This window comes from Lissotriton vulgaris, chromosome 6 (assembly GCF_964263255.1).
Source record: "Lissotriton vulgaris chromosome 6, aLisVul1.2, whole genome shotgun sequence".
Lineage (NCBI taxonomy): Eukaryota > Metazoa > Chordata > Amphibia > Caudata > Salamandridae > Lissotriton > Lissotriton vulgaris.
The window spans coordinates 27,800,974-27,821,704 of record NC_141694.1 but is presented as its reverse complement, the minus strand read 5'-3'; the positions used below and the strand labels follow the sequence as shown (position 1 = coordinate 27,821,704).

The 20,731-nt window shown below is 46.7% G+C and overlaps 1 protein-coding gene across 2 annotated transcripts in view; it reads right to left on the bottom strand.

Annotated features, from left to right (window-relative positions):
• MOCS1 (molybdenum cofactor synthesis 1) overlaps positions 1-20,731 on the bottom strand; it is a 287,072-nt gene that overhangs the window by 12,327 nt on the left and 254,014 nt on the right. Inside the window, exon 10 of one of the 2 annotated variants that reach the window (XM_086925881.1) lies at positions 5,937-5,984. The exons of the other annotated variant lie outside the window; for it this stretch is intronic. Coding sequence (XP_086782007.1) covers positions 5,937-5,984 — 48 coding nt within the window. The remainder of the gene's footprint in view (positions 1-5,936; positions 5,985-20,731) is intronic. 2 annotated transcript variants of the gene reach the window in all.

Below are 20,731 nucleotides of genomic sequence, written 5' to 3'. Positions count from 1 at the left end.
AAGGTTCTAACTTTACCAGAGATAGGCATATTCAGCAGAAATGCTCCCATCACTGAACAGACATACAAACTCCTTTACCAGGGGCGAGAATGATGGAGGTAGAAGTGTTTTTAAGCATATTTTGAATGCCATTTTAGGAGCACATTGTTGGAGAGGGCAACAAGATCTCTTGCTATGGCTAAATTCTTGGAAAAATTAAAGGACACTTGCAGAAGTGGTCTTCAAATCTTACCTTAAGTAGCCACGGTAGGGGAAGCTGCTTTTGCTTCCTGAGATAGCTACCAACCGCAATTGACCTCCCCTGCCTCCATCACTATTACAAGTACTGATTCCCTTCACCCTCTTCCCCCATTATTTCCTCACACTATTTCCCCCTCCTCTTCCCCCAATCATGATGATTATTCTCAATCACTTCTCACAACCCTTGCTCTCAACATTATAACCTGTTACGACACCCTTCTCTCCCAGTCTCCAAGTGTACATCTCTCCCACCCCCCTTCGTGATTCTTCTAAACTGTCTAACTCCCCTGATACCCGCACGCCTACTCTTGCTTCCTCTTTCACCCCGAATTCTTTATGCTCTGCTGCACGCTCTTCTCCTTCTGATCACCCCTTGAACAATCCCGCCCCCATCCTCCACCTTATACAACTCTGCATCGACACCTTCAGCCTCTCCCACTTACCCCCTTATATCCCCCCACTCCAATATTGCACTTTCTTCTATTCACCTCTCTCCCTCTGACTTCCATATCACTTCACCCTCTGATGCACTTTATCCTCCCCATCCTCGCTTAACCGTCCCCCACACCCCTTCAACAGCTCCCACGTCTCCTCCACCCATTCCCCCTTCTCACACTCCCTTGTTCTCTCTTACAACCCACAATATACCAGGTACGCCAACCCTTACTGTCTCTCCACCTCATTTACCAAACTGTCCGCCTAAAACGAACGCCTTTCCTACGTCTACCTCCTGTGTACCCCCTCTCCCCAAAAATGATCCTCCCCACTTTATAATTCAACTATCCTCCCTCCCCCAAGTTATCCCCCCCTTCCTCCCCACTAAATATCCCCCTCCAAGATAACTCTAATTCTACCAGCTCCCTAAAAAATACTGATCCACCTCACTCCTTACACAATCACTCCTTAATGTTGAACTTCTCCTTTCGTCCCTTGTTTTAGAACTCTCCTCACTCAGAACTGATATCTCACTCCTTGCAAAAGCCCTCACCGCGGATCACGCCCACACATCGATCCCCTCACAATACATCTTATTGTCGCTCATCAACACTCCTCTCAATTCTCCCACAAACAGCCTGCCTAGCGGTATTACCAACACTCCACCCCTCCCTGGTAACTACAAAACCCCATCCAAACCCGCTGAACTTACGTTAATCGTCCCTCCTTGCAAGGCCAACACAACCTCCCCTCCACAACTCGATAATTGCCCGATGACCTTGGGAGTGAACTTTTCTACAAACTCCACTGTCTCTCCCTCACCAGCCTCATCCACTATCCCCCCTATCCTTCAGTCTACTATCCCAGTTCTCTTAGGAATGAGCAGACTACCCCTTCATCCGGCATCACCTAGACCCACCCCCAACAACTTAGACCTATCCTCCCCTGTCCCCACACCCAATTGCCCGACCCCACTCCCCTATGTTGCATGTTGATTAACTGCCGATCCGCCTCCTGCCACGCAACTGAGATTGCGGAAACCATTCTCAGTGAAAACATAGACATCGCATTCCTAACTGAAACTTGTCTCAACGCCCACTCCACTTCTATCCTCGACTTGCTCATTCCCCCAGGTTATTCCATCATTAAGAAAGATAGAATCAATCAATCAATAGGAGGAGGCCTTGCCCTTATATTTAAAGATGAACTTAACCTCTCGCTAGTCCATCTACAAGACCCTTCCACCTTTGAATACCTTTGCGCCGATCTCACTATTCCTGGCTCCCCTACCATTCGGTTACACACTATTTAACACCCCCCTGGAAATTGTGTCTCCTTTACTGAAGAGATGTCTGATCTTATTATTCAAGCATCGCTCTCCCACTCCAAGAAGCTCTTCCTTGGTGAATACAACACCCACTGGAATAAAAATGAAGACCTTGCTGTCATCCTATTTAAAGAAGCCATGGACATCACTGACCTGACCCAACTCTGTCATTCCCCTACTCACAATAAAGGTGCTACCCTCGATTATATTGTGACTAGCAAGGATCTGGCATCTCTCTTTAATATCCTTCCTGTAGACTGGTCTGATCACCACCTTATCCTCTTCACCTTGAATAGCTCCTTTACTCGCCCCACCTCTATCGACAGTTTACCTATGAAACCTACTCGCAACCTTCACCTCATTCCGCCTGGTGAATTGGAATCCACAATTAAAACTTGCTTACTTCTCCCCCCTCTCTCTCCCAGCACCAGCGACCTAACCGAACATTACAATAATTCTATTCTTGAAGCCCTCGACCAAATTGCCCATATCAAACTCAAACAAAAAAAAAATATCCCTCCCAAATCCTGGTTCAATTCCGAACTTAATAATGAAATCAGGCAATCAGAACGTACCTGGAGGAATCATCCCACGTCTGATAATCTGGTTCTCCTAACAAATGCTAAAGCCCAATACAAAAAACACATCTTCAATGAAAAAGCCTCCTTTCTACGGTCACAACTTGACCAGGCTAGAAACCGTCCCAGAGAACTCTTTAACATCGTTAAAAAACAAACTTACTCTGGCCCTCCTAAAATATTAGCCTCTGTGGAAAGATGCGAAGAAATTGCCAGCTTCTTTACTAATAAAGTCAACAAGATCGAACTATCCTTCTCTTCTCCCCTTATCTCACTCCAACCTCCCCTCAACCACAAGCCCCTCCCTAACATTCCGAATACACTTTTGTCCTCTTTTCCCCTGCATCACGATCACTCTCAACCCCTCCCTGCTCTCCCCCAACCTGATTCCACTCTTATGGGCCACCTTGCTAAAAACAATGCTTAATGGAGTGAATTTAGTCCAGTACCAGAAACCACTATCATCAACATCATTTCTAAACTCAAACCATCCTCTCATTCCAAAGATCCTCTTTCCGCCCATTTGGTTCAAGAACTCAAATACATCATTGCCCCAATATGGACCAATATCATCAACTCCTCTTTTTCCATTGGCTGTGTTCCTGCTTCCCTTCAGCTAGGTCAATTCTCCCCCATTCTCAAAAACACCTCCGCTGACCCTAATGACCTTAACAATCTACGCCCTATCTCTAACCTTCCCTTCCTCTCTAAAGCCCTCGAAAAATGTGTTCTGTCACAATTAGATAACATATCATCTCCTTCAATCTCCTTGACGTTTTCCAATCTGATTTTAGAAAGGGATGCAGTACCGAAACTGCTATGCTCAATATTACTGATGACATTCATCGCTCTCTAGACAAAGGTGAATCCACACTACTAATCCTCCTCGACCTCTCGGCTGCATTTGATACTGTCCACCAGCCCATCCTACTCTCAAAGATCGCTTTGGTTTTGAAGGCACTGTACTTAAATGGTTCTCCTCGTTCCTTCAAAATAGATCCCAACAAATTAAACTCTGTCACTGCCTCTCGAAACCTCAACCTGTCTCACTAGCTGTCCCACAAGGTTCCATCCTCTCCCCAACCCTATTCAATCTATTCATGGAACCACTCACCCTCATACAAGCTAAAATCAGTTACCACCTCTTTGCTGACAATACCCAACTATACTACAAGATCAAATCCCACAATGACATCCTTCACCTCAATGATACCCTGATTAGAGTCCAAGCCTGGTTCCATCTTAATCATCTCAAACTGATTCCTAAAAAAATTGAAATCATCCTTTTCACTCCCAAAAACAACACCCTTCCCATTCAACTCTGGATAAATGACATCAAAGCTCTTAACTGCTCCCTCTCCACCTCTAATTCTGTCAAATTCCTGGGCATCAGAATCGATCAGAATCTTAATCTCATCCCACACATTAAAAATGCAGCCAAAAGTGCTCTTTTCACCCTTCACCATCTTAAAAAAATTAAACCTTTTATTCCAGCTGATGACTTCAAAATCGTCGTCCAATCGCTTGTCCTTTCCAGGATTGACTAAGGTAACGCCACACTTGCGGGTACCCCTAAAGTCCATCTTGCACCGATCAAATCTGTTCTCAACCTAGCTGCCAGACTTATTTCTGACTGTAAAAGATTTGACCACATCTCTCCTGTCCTCAAAAATCTCAATTGGCTCCCAATAGAAGGACGATCCACCTACAAGATTGCATGTATCACTCACAAAGCTCTTCCTCAAAAAAACACTTCTTACCTTTCAATCAAACTACAAAATGCTGGGTGTTCTAGGTCCCCGAGGAGCCCTAACTCCCTTGTCCTGGTCCCTCCTAGACTTAAATGTAAACAGACCCAATCCTGTGCATTCTCTGGTAATGCTCCTACGATTTGGAACTCTCTCCCCAAGGATCTTCGCTGCAACCCCTCTTACCCTCTCTTCAAAAAAAGACTCAAAGTACTTCTTCTCAACAAATATTGGGGTACCTAATGTTACTGATTCTGACCCTGCTCACTCTTTTTTCTTTTCTTGTTTATTCCTCAACCCACCCCTCTCTCCCACTTTTCATATTTTCTCTCCCCTTCTCTACACTCCCATCTCTCTCTTAAATTTCAGCATTCATCGTCCCCTTAATGATGTCTCTGTTTCTTTGCCCCATCGCTCATTTGAATGCTATGTGTTATCCCATGTGAGTATTCTGCACACTGTTAATTTTATCTTGAGATGTTTACCTACCTTGTAAAACGCTCTGATACTCTTGGGTCCAGCAGCGCTAAATAAAACCTTTTAAATAAATAATTAAATAAAAATGGATGACAACTCTGGGAGGACAGTGCTTTGATATGGTAACACTGCCCGACTGGCAAGAAAAAAACTAGGTATGCGTAGCGATTGGATGAAAGGGCTCATGATAGTAGGCATCTTGTAGGGCAACAATAACTAAGTATTTTCTTTACTGCAGTAGCAAGATAATGCTTTTCTCGGTTCCTCAGTTAGTGAAGAACATTTTAGGCACATGGACCAGTCCTTGGTCACAAGAGGGGATAGAAGTACAAACACTCAGTATAAGAATCATCACCACATATTGTCATTTGGCTGCAGTAGGCACAGGGCTGGAGTACAGCCTTCCTACCTTTAGTAGATGGTCTCCCTGTAAAGACAGCACCAATTAGATCCTAACAGATTATCCGCTGGCCGAGAACCCACTCCCTCAGAGCGAATACTGGGCTGCAACTGAGCATGGAAAGACTGAACGAAAAGACATCAAACAACACATCTTATCTTTTGATGTGAAGCTTAAGTTCTGAACTTAGATGCTAGTTAGCTCTAGACACCCGGGATCTTGACTGGTCCTTCCTCACACATGGCATACAGCAGGAATCTGAACTATGATGACCTCGGGGAAGGAGGGGGGAGGAGTTCAGAGCACTCTCACTTTTTTGGCTAAGATTTGAGCACTTCATAATAAGCTGAATGTGCTACTAAAAACTGATAATTGCTATCAAGGTAAGTTATTTCATTTTACTGCTATTTTTAATGTTACAAAGTACTCTGAGCGCGATCACTGGGAATGATTCAAGCATGTAAATCTATGAAAGATCATACGATGAATAACATCACCTTCCTATTTGAAGTCTAGTCCTGTAAACATTTAGCATTTCGATCATTATTATTTTGACTAGAAGGTCTGTGTGCTACAGACAACAAATACTTTCCAACATTCCTCTGCTAGATCCTAAACTGATCCTTTAAAGGGTACACAGACTTGGCGGGCATGGTGTCGGATGTACACACAACCCCAACATTACAAAACGTCTTAGTAAAAATGCAGTTACGTACGGCTTCTTCACCCACCGATGAGGATCATTGGCCGATTCTTCATCTGGGAGATGTTAAACATGCCTACAAATCAGAGAAATACAATATGAAAATAAGGCTGCTATGTAAACTACCATTAAGGTTATTTACATTTGGAAATCATGTTTTATTTAGCAATTCTATGGGCAAAGCTTTTTATATATTGTCACTTTTAAGTGTGTTGTAAGATATTGATTTCTCGCCTTCTCCTGCCATTCTCAAGTTTAGATCGATCTATTGAGACTCTGCAGACTCTTGTAAAGTCAGTCTTTCCACATACCTTATAGAGTTTTCTTATTCAAAAGATAACATTTGGGATAGAAAGCAGGATGTGGGCAGCTATTTATTTCTATATAGCGCTTACGAGTGCTCTTGTGGCACCTAAGTAACACTGAGCAAACTCTGATTACGTTTACTGAGGTAACAATCAGTGTTTCGAGGATGATCTGGAGCGAGGGCAAAAATATTTTCTATAGCTCCTGGAAGTGTAATCCAGAATAATCTACGGAAGGTGGTATGTGTCCAAGTGAAGCCCTGGGACAGTACTTGTGCATAATCTGTTCAGATGTTTATGCTTGGCCTCCGACTGTAAAATCACAGACAAGCTATAAAATGATGAAGTGAAATGCAACCAAGAGCAATTTCCAGTGCCTGAGATTAATTCAACTGTTACATGCACCCATTTTTTGTGCAGTCCAAGTGGAATTACCTGAATAAAATGGCTTTACTGAGACACAGGTCCTGGAGCTTGGGACCCCACAGGACTCACTCTGCACCTCACTGAGGAGGCCCTGGAGCATGGGACCCCACAGGACTCTCTCTGCACCTCACTGAGGAGGTCCTGGAGCTTGGGACCCCACAGGACTCTCTCTGCACCTCACTGAGGAGGTCCTGGAGCTTGGGAGCCCACAGGACTCACTCTGCACCTCACTGGGGAGGTCCTGGAGCTTGGGAGCCCACAGGACTCACTCTGCACCTCACTGAGGAGGCCCTGGAGCATGGGACCCCACAGGACTCTCTCTGCACCTCACTGAGGAGGCCCTGGAGCATGGGACCCCACAGGACTCTCTCTGCACCTCACTGAGGAGGTCCTGGAGCTTACGACCCCACAGGACTCTCTCTGCACCTCACTGAGGAGGCCCTGGAGCATGGGACCCCACAGGACTCTCTCTGCACCTCACTGAGGAGGTCCTGGAGCATGGGACCCCACAGGACTCTCTCTGCACCTCACTGAGGAGGTCCTGGAGCTTAGGACCCCACAGGACTCTCTCTGCACCTCACTGAGGAGGCCCTGGAGCATGGGACCCCACAGGACTCTCTCTGCACCTCACTGAGGAGGTCCTGGAGCTTGGGACCCCACAGGACTCTCTCTGCACCTCACTGAGGAGGTCCTGGAGCTTGGGACCCCACAGGACTCACTCTGCACCTCACTGGGGAGGTCCTGGAGCTTGGGAGCCCACAGGACTCACTCTGCACCTCACTGGGGAGGTCCTGGAGTTTGGGACCCCACAGGACTCACTCTGCACCTCACTGGGGAGGTCCTGGAGCTTGGGAGCCCACAGGACTCACTCTGCACCTCACTGAGGAGGTCCTGGAGCATGGGACCCCACAGGACTCAATCTGCACCTCACTGAGGAGGTCCTGGAGCTTGGGACGCCACAGGACTCACTCTGCACCTCACTGGGGAGGTCCTGGAGCTTGGGACGCCACAGGACTCACTCTGCACCTCACTGGGGAGGTCCTGGAGCTTGGGAGCCCATAGGACTCACTCTGCACCTCACTGAGGAGGTCCTGGAGCATGGGACCCCACAGGACTCAATCTGCACCTCACTGAGGAGGTCCTGGAGCTTGGGACCCCACAGGACTCACTCTGCACCTCACTGGGGAGGTCCTGGAGCTTGGGACCCCACAGGACTCACTATGCACCTCGCTGGGGAGGTCCTGAAGCTTAGGAGCCCACAGGACTCACTCTGCACCTCACTGGGGAGGTCCTGGAGCTTGGGACCCCACAGGACTCTCTCTGCACCTCACTGAGGAGGTCCTGGAGCATGGGACCCTACGGGACTCTCTCTGCACCTCACTGAGGAGGTCCTGGAGCTTGGGACCCCACAGGACTCCATCTGCACCTCACTGGGGAGGTCCTGGAGCTTGGGAGCCCACAGGACTCACTATGCACCTCGCTGGGGAGGTCCTGATGCTTGGGAGCCCACAGGACTCACTCTGCACCTCACTGGGGAGATCCTGGAGCTTGGGACCCCACAGGACTCTCTCTGCACCTCACTGAGGAGGTCCTGGAGCATGGGACCCTACGGGACTCTCTCTGCACCTCACTGAGGAGGTCCTGGAGCTTGGGACCCCACAGGACTCTCTCTGCACCTCACTGAGGAGGTCCTGGAGCTTGGGAGCCCACAGGACTCACTCTGCACCTCACTGGGGAGGTCCTGGAGCTTGGGAGCCCACAGGACTCACTCTGCACCTCACTGGGGAGGTCCTGGAGTTTGGGACCCCACAGGACTCACTCTGCACCTCACTGGGGAGGTCCTGGAGCTTGGGAGCCCACAGGACTCACTCTGCACCTCACTGAGGAGGTCCTGGAGCTTGGGACCCCACAGGACTCACTCTGCACCTCACTGGGGAGGTCCTGGAGCTTGGGACCCCACAGGACTCACTATGCACCTCGCTGGGGAGGTCCTGAAGCTTGGGAGCCCACAGGACTCACTCTGCACCTCACTGGGGAGGTCCTGGAGCTTGGGACCCCACAGGACTCTCTCTGCACCTCACTGAGGAGGTCCTGGAGCATGGGACCCTACGGGACTCTCTCTGCACCTCACTGAGGAGGTCCTGGAGCTTGGGACCCCACAGGACTCCATCTGCACCTCACTGGGGAGGTCCTGGAGCTTGGGAGCCCACAGGACTCACTCTGCACCTCACTGGGGAGGTCCTGGAGCATGGGACCCCACAGGACTCAATCTGCACCTCACTGAGGGGGTCCTGGAGCTTGGGACCCCACAGGACTCACTCTGCACCTCACTGAGGAGGTCCTGGAGTTTGGGAGCCCACAGGACTCACTCTGCACCTCACTGAGGAGGTCCTGGAGCTTGGGACCCCACAGGACTCTCTCTGCACCTCACTGAGGAGGCCCTGGAGCTTGGGACCCCACAGGACTCACTCTGCACCTCACTGAGGAGGTCCTGGAGCTTGGGACCCCACAGGACTCACTCTGCACCTCACTGAGAAGGTCCTGGAGCTTTGGACCCCACACAACTCACTCTGCACCTCACTGAGGAGGTCCAACTAGGCTGAAGAGGTGTAGGGTTGCTCGTGTTCCAGTCTGGATTGTCCACTGTGGGGCAGTACCCAAGGCTGGTTTGCAGTTGGTCTGCTTCTGCCTGCAATGGTACAGACAAGCTATAAAACAAAATGGAATGTCAATGGAGCGGATGGAGTTCTAGAGTAACTGCAAGTGGCTGAGACTACACAAGGCACTCCATTCATCACTCTTTTAGGCTTCATCATGTCCCTCCACAGGGCATCAGTGCGCCACAGCATTCTGTGTCAGCCATATGTCTTTATAACCAAAAAGACTCAACTTTTCTCTCTCTCTCTCTCTCTCTGCTCTGAGGGGTCAACATTCTCAATCAACTGCTTGAAAACACAGCTTTTCAACTTCATGCACAATGTCATCTTGCGGAGGTCAAGTGAGCTGGCCTGGCATGAATGAGACACCACTGATGTCCTGGCTAATGGAGACAGGTCAGCCACGCTGGCTCCTCTCAAACGGAAGCAATCCTGAAACAGCTAACCTGACAGCAGTGCCACGCCCAACTGATGATGCACTGTACAGAGCACTGCAACATTCAGCATCAATCTAACTTCACAGTGTGTCCAAATGAGAGAAAGGGAAGCATTTGAAGGCGTCATTTTATGCTGTGGGTCGTTTTTCAATATATTTGGATAGCTCATGAGTTTAATCGCTTAGACTCCGCCCTACACAATTTTATTCAATAGTATAATAAGGAGTGGCAAAAAAAAAAAAAAAAAAAAAAAGGATAGGGCTGCTCAACGGCAGACCAGGGGCCCAAGGCTGCAGAGGTTTGCCATCCCTTTCCTGTATCCCTGGGCACTGAAGGATTGGCGCTAGGCTTCGTTTGTAGCATCCAGATGTCAAGCAACTGTGACCTTGTTTATGAGGACCAGTTTCCTTCTGAAGGCCAAGTTCTGATTCCACAATACAAACCATAGTATTAATATTACTCTCCTAATGACACAGGCCCACACACCACTCCGTCACGCCTCTAGCCCATAAATAAGTGACACTCGGAGCCTTGCAGTGTGCCTCGCTCCCATCTTTCCATTCTTCCCTAGCTAGGTTGCCACCAGAAGCAAGTAGTCTAATGAGGGATCATAAATGATGTATACAAAAAACGTAAAGCGTATATAAGGAAGAATACATCACACACACCAACACTGTTCATATGATAATATTTATTAACAGCTTAAACAAACAAATCCTCTTTTTCTTTCAAATGTGTCTTTTTTTTAGATAGCAGAAGGAAATATAGTCAGCAAGACTAAAATATCCTTAAAGAGTAATGAGATGTTGTCACTTTAAGAGGAGCTAGAGCCCCAAGCAGCACAACCCTGTCAGTCCTCTCAGTTTATTTCATATTTAATTCAGAGAAAGTATCTTATTCACTATTGTAGGAAACTGGGTTTTGTTGCAGTAATTCCCCCCTCTTTTTGCCTGGTATTTTATGCAACCTTGACTGAAGTGCACTGGGTGCCTGCTTTCCAGGTACCCAGTGCGAGTGTTCTTTCCCCAAAACAAGACAACTGGGGCCATATCATGGATGCGGCGCATTTTCCTGGATTGCACAATCCAGGAAAATGTGCTGCATTATGGTGAATGCACAGCCCCCAGGGCAGCCACTAACTCAAGCTGCTCTGGGGGCAGTGCATTCATGTGAAAAATGGAGCAGCTGCTTTAAAGCCGGTCCATGTTTTCACAGTGCAGGCGGCAACCCACCTGTTCTTTTGAATGGGATTAGAGATCTCCTTGCAGGCGGGTGCAGTCAGTGACTGCACTCGCCTGCAAGGGCATGTCTGTGGGGTTTCATGGGACCAATGTTGCCTCTAATTTTTTTCCTCTGTTTGCGACAGTGTAAGGTCTCTGTGCGCTGCAGCCTGGGCTATGTGCGCCAGGAACCAGACTGCGTACATGGGCGAGGCGTCAAATGAAAGGGGTGCAGCCAACATTAAAGTGAAAGCGCCTATGGGGCTTTCACTTGTAATAAAAATAAAGAAAGAGAGCTTCTGTGGCGCGGCTGCTAAAGTGAAAGCGGTCACGCTGTGGATTAAATAAATAAATAAGCTTGAGCTCTATAGTTAAAGTGGACCGCATTGGAAATGAAAATACACATGAGTAAATGACATGATATAAAAGGTTACCCTAAAATGGGGAGTATTTCAATTTTGGACAAAGGAGGCTGAAATCAATACTTAAAAATGTTAAATTGGAGTAATTCCTCCCAGGCCATTGAGCAAAAGAGCGCTTTACACAAGGAACCCAAATATTGTTTTTTAAATTGTCTTTAATTTGACCTGTTATTTACAATCTTTCACCTGTAGTATACACTCTAAAACAGCACACCTATATGAATGTTTTTTTAATGCTTTTATCATGCAATACGTCACAAATCTTTTTAACTTAAGTTCTTCCTAGCATTTTCTTTATACAAAGCTATTTTTAGGAGGAATATACTATACATTTACATACATAGTGACAGGGGACAAAAGTTGTGAATAACAAAACTTACATGACAACACTAAAATTAACATATGTAGAGGATTAAGCAAGCAAACAGTTTATATGCATCATAAAATCACTACTACTTAATTACAATAAAAACTTGGTTTACCTGTACCCCCCCTGTTGGTTCAGCCTGACTGGTTTCCCAGGCCAAGCCTGCAGCGCCTTTTCCACCGGACCGATCCCCAACGACTAAAATTAGGCAAAGGATGCTGAAAAGCACCACTGCACCTGGCGCACAAATGCCACCCGAGGTGACCTGTTGGCGCTGCCTTGGACCTTGCCCATACTTACCTCAAGTCCAGGAGATTGGTACCATAAGTTGCTGTGAAGTGCCCAAATGCAGTACATGTTTCCACCAATCGGACAACATTGGGCACCTGACACTGAAAAGCACCTATGCACCTGGCCACCCCAGTGCTACCTGAGGTGACCTGTACTGGCTGCCCTGGGCCTTGCCCCATACCTACTTTAAGTCCAGGAGATTGGTCACATAACTCACTCTGAAGCACCTGTATGCAATGTATTTCTTTCCTCCATAGGATAACAGTACTGCTTCGGATATTGTACTAAGTGTTCATTTTCAAACCTCTAATAATTCATAACTTGAAACGTACTTACCTGATTTTTTTATTTTTTTAAAAATGTTTGTAAGACCTTTATTGATAGAAATCGCAAATACAACACAGCGAAGGGCCCAAGGGCTCACAAATACAGTACATTGCAACACAGTAAGCGCGAAGGATCTGGTCCAGGAATACTGAGGTCTAATTTTTAAAGTTTTTGTTCCGAAGGATAGACAAGAGCAGGATAACATAGCACAACAGGTTGATTCCGGCCTATTACGATCAGGATAGACAAATGCACAATATAACAAAAATGCCAGAATCGATGCACACCACCTAGAAAAGAACGTCTAAACCCAGAAAAGAGGAAAAAGAAAAAGAATAGAAGGCCCATAGAACCAAAAATAAAAACAACCCCCCCCCCCCCATCCACCCCCCCACCCTGCACCCCTGCAGCTGGCTACGGCCTACCCCCCCCTAGCAGTGTGCCTGTCGCCCAATAAAAGGAGTCCCGAAATATAGAGAGTAAGAAAAGAATCCTAATCTCAAACTCTCATTAAAGAAAGAAAGGCGGGGAGGAGTCCACCGCCCGTCCCTCGGCTCCACCCTCCCGTAAGGCCAATAACAGCACTAAGCATGGCGTCCGGCGGCGGTAAGCATTACAAGCAAAAGACGTTGGAAGCACAAAAGCAGCCCACAGCGTAAGCAAGGGTAGCGATCCACATCCCACATGTCAGTCCCCCGGCATCACCCTCCCATGGATCAATAGGGACGTAAAGTCCAGTGACAAAAAACATTACTAGCAAAGCAATTTACAAAGCACGAAACCGGTACATTGCACAGTCAAAGAAATCAGCGCGTCGCATATCTGGCTCGGTCAGCAACGAGGAACCCATCAGGCAATAATAGGAAGCGTTCATCCCTGTCCCGTTTTATCTCGTACACCACAGTTTACCAAAGTGTCCCAAAAGAACGCGAACAGCAAACCAAAAATGTCAAATCGGTTCAACCACCCAATCATGGCAACTGCGCGCAAACCCAATGATCCCAGCCTGGGCAAGAAATGAACCATCCACATGATATATTGCGGAGCCGAGCCAGGAAGGAAATTGTCAACATCCAACAACACCCGAGGCGACCCCCGGGCAATGGGGAGTATGGCTTGGGGCGAGCACTCCCGTCGCGATTCCAGTCCGAGGTCTTCAAGTCGCCCCAGGCATGCAACATCCGCAGCATGGAATGTTTCGAGGTTCGGACTCTCAGATCCGCCATTGTAAAATAGGGCAGCCATCTTGTTGGAGACGGACGTGGAGCAAGAACAATCAATATGTACCTGCGAATCATCCATTCTCAATCTTCCCAGTGCACACACGATATCATCCACCTTGTTGGTCAGGGTTTGAGCAGAGTGCGCCATAACGTGACGGAGGGAGAGAATAGCAGCCAGAAGATCGCCATAGCCCAGGTCTCCACTACTCTCCCCTTCGAGTGCGTCCCCCTGCACCACCATTCCGCCACCACACTGTAGCACAGACTTCCCCAGGCTGTATTCCATCATGTCCGCTGTATGTGTGGGGGTAGACACTCTGAGACAGGCCAGGGTACTCAAAGTGGGAAGCCAAAGTTCCGTGCACTATAATGGTGACAAACGATGCCAATATGTTGCCACAAGCTAAGACCCATAGAGACGCCTTCTTGTAAAATATAGCGGGAGCAGAAATTCGGGAGCCTCCCGCCGATTGCGGGACTCTACGCAAGCTGTTTCTCGGCAGCCAGCAAACAGGGCACTTGCAGCCGTGCGGTTGCCCCAAACAAAGCGCCAGGCACGATTAAATCCGTACCTGTAGTCCAGCGGGGCGTGCGTGCTGAAGTTCGGCTGCCTCGCACTAGTAAGGATCCGACCGGCTCACCGCGGTCGCTGGCATCCCGAGTTGTGCACTTAGCAGCCGGCCTCACCATCTACTCGAGGCCCCGGTCTCAGAGCTGCTGCGGGCCGCAAATTTCGATCGGTCATTTCTCCCGCTTGAGAAGATGTTACAGCCTCAAGATTTCTCCGTGGGTCGCCGGAAGTCATCACCATCCACAATTCGCCACTGCGGTTCAGGATAGTCGGCAGGATTGCTGCAAAGGAGGAGATGGTCCTCGGAGCCGAGGGACTGGGCGTCCTACTCGGACGCCATCTTGGCTCCTCCCTCGTACTTACCTGATTTTGATTACCTTGGTGGCAAAAGTTATATAAAGACAAGAGATATTTGCATCATTTATTGACTGTGTGCATTGCAGGTGTCCAACACTCCTCTCTGATACGCCTTAGGCTGCTCGACCACACAACCCCCTAGACGGGCACCTTGGGATTGCTAAAGCAAGCTCCTGTCCACTCATAAGGGATAACTGGACACTTTGCACAGTATACCTCTTTTTGGTATACTATCTTAAAAAGCCATTTCGAGGAGGTAGTTGGGTTATTCCGTGGAAGTAGTTGGGTTACTTATAAATTCAATGCCAATACCCCTGCTGGAGAAGTAGGCCTACAAGTAATTCACTTTTATTTCACTATCATGAGAGCTTCATTGACATTCCTACACCCTACAATAAAAAAGCAAGGTTATTCCCCAGAAGAAGGGTGAAATGGAACTTGAGAAAAAATTGAAAATATCAATTAAATCAGGTCCGCCAAGAAGTCTGAAACAACCTATGCATATGTTAAAGAGAGAAATCATGACAACAGCATTTGGAAAATGTGCTGTCTGATGTCCATGTGGCCACTCTACGGATTTCATTGACTGGAACATCTCAGGAAGTGCACAATAGGGTGCTCTCCCCGTGCATGAATGGGGTATATCCTAGGTAGAAGGCATAATTTGGCCTTCTGATACCAGGCGGTGATGCTTCAGACTATCCACATAGCAGTTTAAAAGCAGCCACACTTGTGTGAACAATTAACTGCAGATTGTTCTTTTGTACTTTTTCTGTTTTTGTCAGGACAGTGGCATCAGAACATATCACACTATAAAAGGTATGTTTAGGGAAACTTAAGAACCCATGATTTTGAACTCCCTAAGGGGAAGACGGCATTCGTACAGGAAAAAGACCTTGCTTTACTAAACAGATAAAAGATACAGGCAAAATAATTCAATATGTAAGACAATTTTAGGTCACAGCTCTACTTGTCATGCTCTTCATCTATGGTCCTGCTGATACATACATGTAGAACCTCATCCATTTCAAGTTTCAAAGTGCTTTATTTCGAGTATTACTCATAAAAGCAGACAAACATACATATAATAAAAAACAATTAAATTTACAACGTCATATTAGACTTAAGCACACAATTAATATTTAGAAAGACACAATACATGAAAGAATTATCATAAGCAGGATAAATATGAAAAAGTGCCAAAATAGTGATCATAAATAAGCAATTTTTAAAAAAGACAATATATCATAAAATTTCTAACCGATGATACATTAAAATTGAATATGTTTTAAAAGGTGAAAGATGAATACAAGTCTAGCAGTCTCTGACCAAATAATCATTTTTTCCAGAGAATAGACTAAAGCCTAGCAGTCTCTGAGTATATCATAACTTGTTACAGAGAATAGACGTGTACTAACAATCCTGTAAACAACAGATTGAGTTGTTGCCCTCTAATCGTTCTCTGTCTTAAAACCCAAGCCCACCCCAGGTACTTTGCAATGGCAATAATAATCCAATTAGCAGATGTAGTTCTTAAAATCCGCAGTGCTACCATGCTATTTTTTGTTCCTAGGTTCCTACACATTGGGGCCAACCAAACTCTCCTAGGAATAGAGTACCTTGAACATGAGAACAGAAAGTGACCAAGGGTCTCATTGCCTACCCCACAGGCAGGACAGGTTGTCGCGCCCCCTGCTTTCCATTTAGATGTTAAGTTGGATAAAGGCAAGGAACCAACCCTCAGTTGAAAAAGCAGTTTCCTGTCCATGGGCTTTAATATGTAATCCCAATACATTTCATAATTTGGGTACAGCTTGGTCTCTAAGTAGCTAGTGGTCATGGACCCACTGTTTAAACTAAGCATACTTTTATTAACAACATGTTCCCAGTAGATACTTTTTATAGTAGACTTAGAAGGGAATAGGGCCCCGGCTGGGTCAACCCAAAGAGCATTAAGTCCTATATCGAACAAGGCAATCTTCAATGATTTAAACCATTTATCAATGATTTAAACCATTTGTCAATGATGCCATTTCAAGGCATTAGGTCCCAGTAGCAGGACGCTTGGCTTCCTTCAGGACAGTCATGCAGTCAGGGCACGGATTTAAAGGACTGTACCATGACACTGAGATGGCAGGCAGCTAGGCTCAGTGATTGAGGGATGTTGTGTCAGCATCTGGGGGAATTCAGCCTCAGTTATTTATCATTCAAGTTCTACTTTTTTTTTTTTATATTCATGTTGTCCTACAGTCGGCCACAACGTTTGCTACGTCATAGAGCAGTTTAAACTTGTGTTGTAAATGTTTGAGGAGTCTGCTAACACCCCGGCCACTTCCTGGTCATCTATTAAGTGTACAGTTGTAGCTATTGTGACCCTTCTCTATGTCTGCTATGCACCACTCGACTTTTTACTCAACACCAGTTTTCCTGCCTCAATTCCTACCTCATTTGTGTGTCTCTGCGAGTTAAGGTACAAGGTCCAGGTGTCATTTGTCAGTAAGGCAGCATACCCTGCTCTTGTTACCTATAACTGCTTAAGAGTTAACGATAGGAGCGTGCCCGTGAGGTCTGTCTAGTTTTATTATCTCCCTTCACACAGGTTCACATCTTTTACTCTCTTCTATAGGAGTGCAAATCGTGTTTAGGATCAAATGGTCCTCTATACTAGAGAATTTGTAAAGTGTATGGTGACCCGAAGGTCTCCCAGCACTAGTTTAGAGAGGTTGCACCATATAGAACTGGGAAGACATCTAGGGGCAGTTATTAATTAAAGAGCAAGGTTTTAAGGGCATTTCTAAAGCAGCTTTTAATTTGTCACTCAGACAGCTAGAGGGAGGGAATTCCAGAGTGTTAGACCTGGCACCATTGGCGTGGGTCTCCCTTCCATTTTGTGCTGTTGCCTCCTGTATTTTTGCTATGTGTTTTTCTGGTCTAGATGCTTCGGGCTCTTTGCCACTGATATTCAGTGCCAACGTGCAAGTGCTCCCTATTGTAAACTGTTGTAATGGATAAGTGAGTCTATGATTGACTTATATGATTTACTTGTCAGACCCTAGTACAGTGCACCATGTGAGCCCAAGGCCTGTAAATCAAATGCTGCTGGTGAGCTTGCAGCACTGGTTGTGCCACCCACAGAAGCAGCCTTGTAAAATGTGGCTCAGGCCTGCCATTGCAGAGCCTGTGTGCAGCCTGGGGCTGCCATGTCGACTTGGCTAGTGCACCCACTTGCCAGTCCCTAAACCTTCCCTTTTCTACATGGTAGGCCCAGGGTACCCTCATGTGCAGGGTGCCTTGTATATGAAAGGTAAGACATGCCCTGATTTGTGTGGCATGCCCTGATAGTGAATCACAGCCAATTTCGTTTTTTACTATTGCATGGCTACCTGTTCTCATAGGCCACAATAGGCAGTCTGATTACAACATCTTATAATCCTAACTGACCCAGGGAACTAGGTAGAAATTAGAGTTTCTCGTGCCTGAACTCAGAATGTTAAAATACATATTTGTGGGGGTGATTTTTACATTCTGTGTTTGAAAATACCCCTTTTAGAAAGTAGGTGTTTTCTTGCCTAACCATCCAGCATGCCTCTGCTAGGTTTGGGTATTCCATGTCTGGTTTGTGAGTGACAGGGGGCTGGAGAGGGCCTTGGCTCCAGCAGTCTGACGCGTCAGGGTTGGGCTCAATACGGCCTGCATTAAATAGTGAGTAGGTGGGAGGAGATTTCCTTTCACTGACCTGAGCCCTCATAGATTAGAGAGTAGGAGGAGATAACCTTTCAGGTACGTGGGTCAGGTCTGCTTTCAACAATGCCGTCTCCACCTCCTACCAGGAAGCTGCACAGAACTGGTTTTGGCTGGACACAGGCACCCTCTGGTTCAGAGGACAAAGAATTAACTGGTATGTATATTGGGGCCCAGACCCCAGAACTTTAGATCACTTATGCGAATCAAGACAAACCTTTGCCAAGGAGAAGAACCAAGGAAAGTGACGGAGGAGACTGCTCCTGTGCTTTTTGCGATTTCTGGTGTTTGCCTGCAATGGTTACTTTATTTGCCAAGGAAAGGGAAAGAGAACTTTTGTGAACTTTTCATCATCTTGAAGAAGAATCTCTAAGGGCTTGAAGTGAAGTGTGCATGCCTCCAGCCTGAAGTCTCAGGGATACAAGACTTCACCACCAGCTTCTCTGAATTCCCTTGCTGGGATTTCTACCTGCAGAGAGGTGCCTACTGTTGTCTGGGCCATCTGAGAAGACTGTGTGTCGCTGGGAGCACGACACAACGAGGAGAAACGTTTCGCCACGCAACAGTTGCTGTCGCATCGCTGAAGAAGCGTGCCGCCGCAGCTGTTCGCCGTCGCATCACCGACAAAGCGTGTAGCATCACCGGAGATGCGTGCCGCTGCTGCTGAGGTAGCAGTCGCATCACCGGAGAAACGTGTCGCAGGGCCCATCGTGGCTCAGAAGGTACCGAGTTCGCCGCACGGCCGGCGGGCATGCACGCACCGCATCCAACGTTGTTGCATCGCATCAAAGACGCCATTTTGTCGCAACGCCCTGGATCGTTGCATCGCGGTGCCATCTTGTCGCATCGTCACCGAGCCACAGTAAGAAACAATGCATCAACTTCCCTGCAACTCTTTTGTTTGCATTGCGTGACGCATCTAAGGTACTTTGAGAGTAAAGTGTTGCATTTACCATCTACATTGAACTAAGCTATTTTCTACAACTTTAAGGTCTTATTTTTGATTACAGTATTGGGATTTTTTTGTTTGGTCTTGTGTTAAGTCTAGTAAAGATTACTTATTTCTCTAAACTGGTGTGGTGTCCATTTGTAGTTTTTTCACTGTATTACTGTATGTGTTCACAAATGCTTTCCACACTGCCTCTGAGATAAGCCTGTCTACTCATGCCAAGCTACCGAGGGGGTGAGCTGGGGGTTATTTTATAAGCGTAGCCTCTTACCATGACAAGAAGCAAGAGTCCCTATTTGGACAAAAGTGCAAACTGTTGCCAACTAGAGACCCCCAATTCTAAAACAGAGCATATCTTCATTGAAGCTGAAGGACCGTCCTCAACTTCTAGCTCTTTAGACAATGGGGGCAGTCGCCAACTGGAGGTTCGAGGATTGAAGTGGTCTATTGGGGATGTAGGGGGGGGGAGGCAAACTGATGTAAAATCGGTGGGCTTGCCAATGTAAAGCACAGAGGAAATGCACAGCAACTTGAATTTAATTACTTGGGCGACGGTGTGCCAGTGCAGGTCTCTCAAGCCCTGTCTAATTACCATACCCTAACACAGCACAGCAGAACGTGGTTTTCAAACCTTCTAATAGTTCCTGTTTTGTTAAATACCAGATATCAAGTTGCCAATTGTACAAGCTTAGATTTATGAGAATTTAAAGCCACTATTTGGGGGCCGGGGGTTCGTAAGAGATCCGACACACCCCTGCCAAGTACAAAGATTTATAAAAGCTGTGGGTATTGGTGGTTTTTCTATTCTGGAGTAAGAATTGTGTGCTGCAAAGTAAGACAGGGTCCTTTCTGTGTCGGGTATTCCTATCTTATGTCATGTGTGCCCACAGCTTCCTGGGGATCTTTAGTGGGGACCTTACTCTGACTCAGTCATGTTGAGGCTGTATCCATCAAATCATCCATTATCAAACTCCTCAAAACGCACCTCTTTCCTAACTGATGCCTCTGAATACGCTTGACTGCTACCTTTCTGTTGCTCCGGAACAAGCGCTGGGATGCTCTAGGGTAACTACGCGCTATACAAAACTCGAAATAATAAATAATAATAATAATAATAAATAATACTGGAGTCTTCCCCAATGTCGAGAACGCGTTTGGAACGTCTAACCATAGTTTACCAAGGGTCTCCATTACTGTAAAGGTACTTATATGGTGCTTACTACCCCAATGGACCATTGGCGCACTTTTATGGTGAAGAGCAAGTCAGATGGGATGCAAACATTACTCAGGGGAACCTTCTAACCTTATGCACTACGGCAAATACTTCCCTCCACTTTGTGCTCCCTTACTGCATATAACCCTTTGTGCTGTGCCACGTCATTCTGCACTTCCATCTGATCATATTTATGTACTGAACTCTGCCCATGAAGGTCTGTATTTGCTGGTGTATTAGTAAAGGTGCCAGTATGTTTATCAGCCTCTGTTCCTGCTCTTTGTGTACATTTGTACAATACTTTGTGTGGCTCTGTG